Source organism: Tympanuchus pallidicinctus, unplaced genomic scaffold, assembly GCF_026119805.1.
Source record: "Tympanuchus pallidicinctus isolate F22 unplaced genomic scaffold, pur_lepc_1.0 scaffold23, whole genome shotgun sequence".
In the NCBI taxonomy this organism is placed as follows: domain Eukaryota; kingdom Metazoa; phylum Chordata; class Aves; order Galliformes; family Phasianidae; genus Tympanuchus; species Tympanuchus pallidicinctus.
This window is the reverse complement of record NW_026294740.1, coordinates 8,162,713-8,165,007: the sequence shown is the minus strand read 5'-3', so window position 1 is coordinate 8,165,007 and position 2,295 is coordinate 8,162,713. Positions and strand designations below refer to the sequence as shown.

Below are 2,295 nucleotides of genomic sequence, written 5' to 3'. Positions count from 1 at the left end.
TGCAGGTGTATGCTTTTTCTCTCTTGGCTTTTCTGTTTGTTAGTTTGGAGGAAGTCAGATAGTAATTATCTTTGTAATACAGTGAAGCAGAGTTTGAATCGAGGCCCTTGTGTTTCTAAGAGGTAAGAATGGGTGCCTTTGAAAAGAAAGACTCCTCCTTGTGTGTTAGAGGGAAGACTTTCAAGTCTGTAGTGGTGTGGACATTTATATATGTATATATATGTTTATATATGTATATATATGTTTATATGCATTCCTTTATTTCTTGTTGCTTCTCCCCCCTGCCCCCCTTCCTCCTGTCCTGCACCACAGCTGGAGCTTTGAATAGCAGGAAGGGGGGTTTTATGCTAAAATATGAACCTGAGGTTGGTGTGACTGTGCTGCTCCCCTTCCCTTGCACCTTCTCCAGCCCTGGTTCTGAAACCTGCATTAATCCATGTGTGCTAGCAGTGTAGCTCACTTCATCACTGAAGTCCTTTTATGAGAGTACAAGTCTTTATTTAGTAGAATTATAAAAGATCTTTACATGAGAAATACAAAAATAGGAAATAGGCTTTAAATCTCCTTAGTTAAAAGTACTTTTTTTCTTTAAGCTGTAGAAATAGTAAATTGCTCTCACACACTGTAAAACTAGGAAAAACCTTACAGTGAAGTGTTCCAGTACAGTCACTGTAAGTGCCCAATCGCTCACACACAGAACAGTCCATGATTTATTAGTTGGAGACACAATGGCACAACCAGGTCAATCTCCACTTTTCCTCTAGCTAATGAATTTTTTGAAAGATGCAGTATAACTTTTCCAGTTGCTATGATTAAATATAAATACAAAAATGATTAAGGAAGATTTGGCATGCTTTGTACTCGTACCACTTTTTACTAGGAAGTGGTATCAAAAGTTATTAAATAAATATAAATATGTTAAATAAATACATTGCAGACGAACACACCCACCTCTGTCAAATTAGAATTCAGCATTTCTTCATCCTTCGCACACACTTGATGCTTTGTGTCACAGCTTTAGGGCCAAAGAAGAGAAATACTGCATCTTTAGAAACACAGGTTCCCATGGACATAAAGCAGAAAATGAGGTAACTTTGCAGCTTTCTTCCTCCTATCAATTCACTGCTTGATACGTCTCAGTTCCCATTCAGCTTCTTTTACCCAGGACTCATTTCTTACCTCTGGCTCTGCAGCTGCCACTCCTTTTCCTTAGAAGAAAGGAAGGAATGCTTGCAGTGGGTGAATCATTGCCATTTCAGGAGCAGTTCCTTGCTGACATCAGCGTATCTCCTGAAGTTACTTGGGGGCAGACGCTGGTTTTTAAGTCAAGTACTGCTCTAGCTCTCCTGTGAATACTGGCTGACATTAAAACAGTGAGGTTTGCGAAGCCTTTAACTTTTTTCAAGTTTTCTAACTTCATCTGCTCAAATAGGAGGGTCTGTTTCCAGGGTAATGCTGATTTAACATGGGTGAGTCTTTCTAGAGGTTTTGCCTCACTAAAAACAATTCCCTCTACCCTCACTGCAGTGTGCCTAATGCAGTGTGGCAGTAGTGCAATGGCAGGCTCTGATTTGCTGCAACTAAAAGGTTCCTTTTGCGGGTCCCACCCCCTAGTAATTCTATAATTTCAGTTACTGTATTTTGATTCTTTGCAGTAAAACGCAACTTACAACATCAAGTGCAGTATAGGGATAGTGGATGATGCTTATATCCAGCTTTTGCTCTCCCTCTTCACTTTCCTGAGACCTTCCTTGGGATAACTCCAGCACCAGGGTTCATTGCTTTTGCAGCGTCATTGCTCCTTGGTCTCCTACTATCTCCTGATCCAGTGCAGGCACAGTACAAGGCACTTCTTGGAAGCTTGGTTTCCTCAAAGAGACAATTCAGCTCTTTGATCCTGCTTTTCCCTGCAAAAGGTAGGCCTGTTTCACAGCCTTGTGCTTGGAATGTTGGTTCCAGAGAAGAAAGTTTGCTCTGCTCTCAAACAGCATCTCCTGCAATGCTCTTCTCTGCAGAGTCCTGATCATAGTAGTGCTGAAACAGTCTTTCGTGGCAGCAGATATGCATTGCGTGGTAGGTATGTAGGAGCAGGTGAGGGAAACGAGCTGTGAAGTAATGTACAAAATCATCTGGGATGGAGCCCAGGGTCTCCTGCACCTCAGGAGGCAGTTCTCTGTAATGGTGCTTCTGTAAGAAACAAAACAACAGGGGAAAGCTCAGGTGGAGTCTTCCAGTCTACCTGTACAAGGTGTATTTTCATGCACAAGTAACCTGTTAGTCTGTTGGGTTTGCATA

The 2,295-nt window shown here is 41.7% G+C and overlaps 1 protein-coding gene across 3 annotated transcripts in view; it reads right to left on the bottom strand.

The window, feature by feature from the left end:
* Nucleotides 1-476: 476 nt before the first annotated feature.
* ERN1 (endoplasmic reticulum to nucleus signaling 1) overlaps nucleotides 477-2,295 on the bottom strand; it is a 31,348-nt gene continuing 29,529 nt past the window's right edge. For all 3 annotated transcript variants that reach the window (XM_052688362.1, XM_052688363.1, XM_052688361.1), the window contains one exon: nucleotides 477-2,187. In XM_052688362.1, the coding sequence (XP_052544322.1) occupies nucleotides 1,981-2,187 (207 nt within the window). In that variant the 3' untranslated portion in view covers nucleotides 477-1,980. The remainder of the gene's footprint in view (nucleotides 2,188-2,295) is intronic.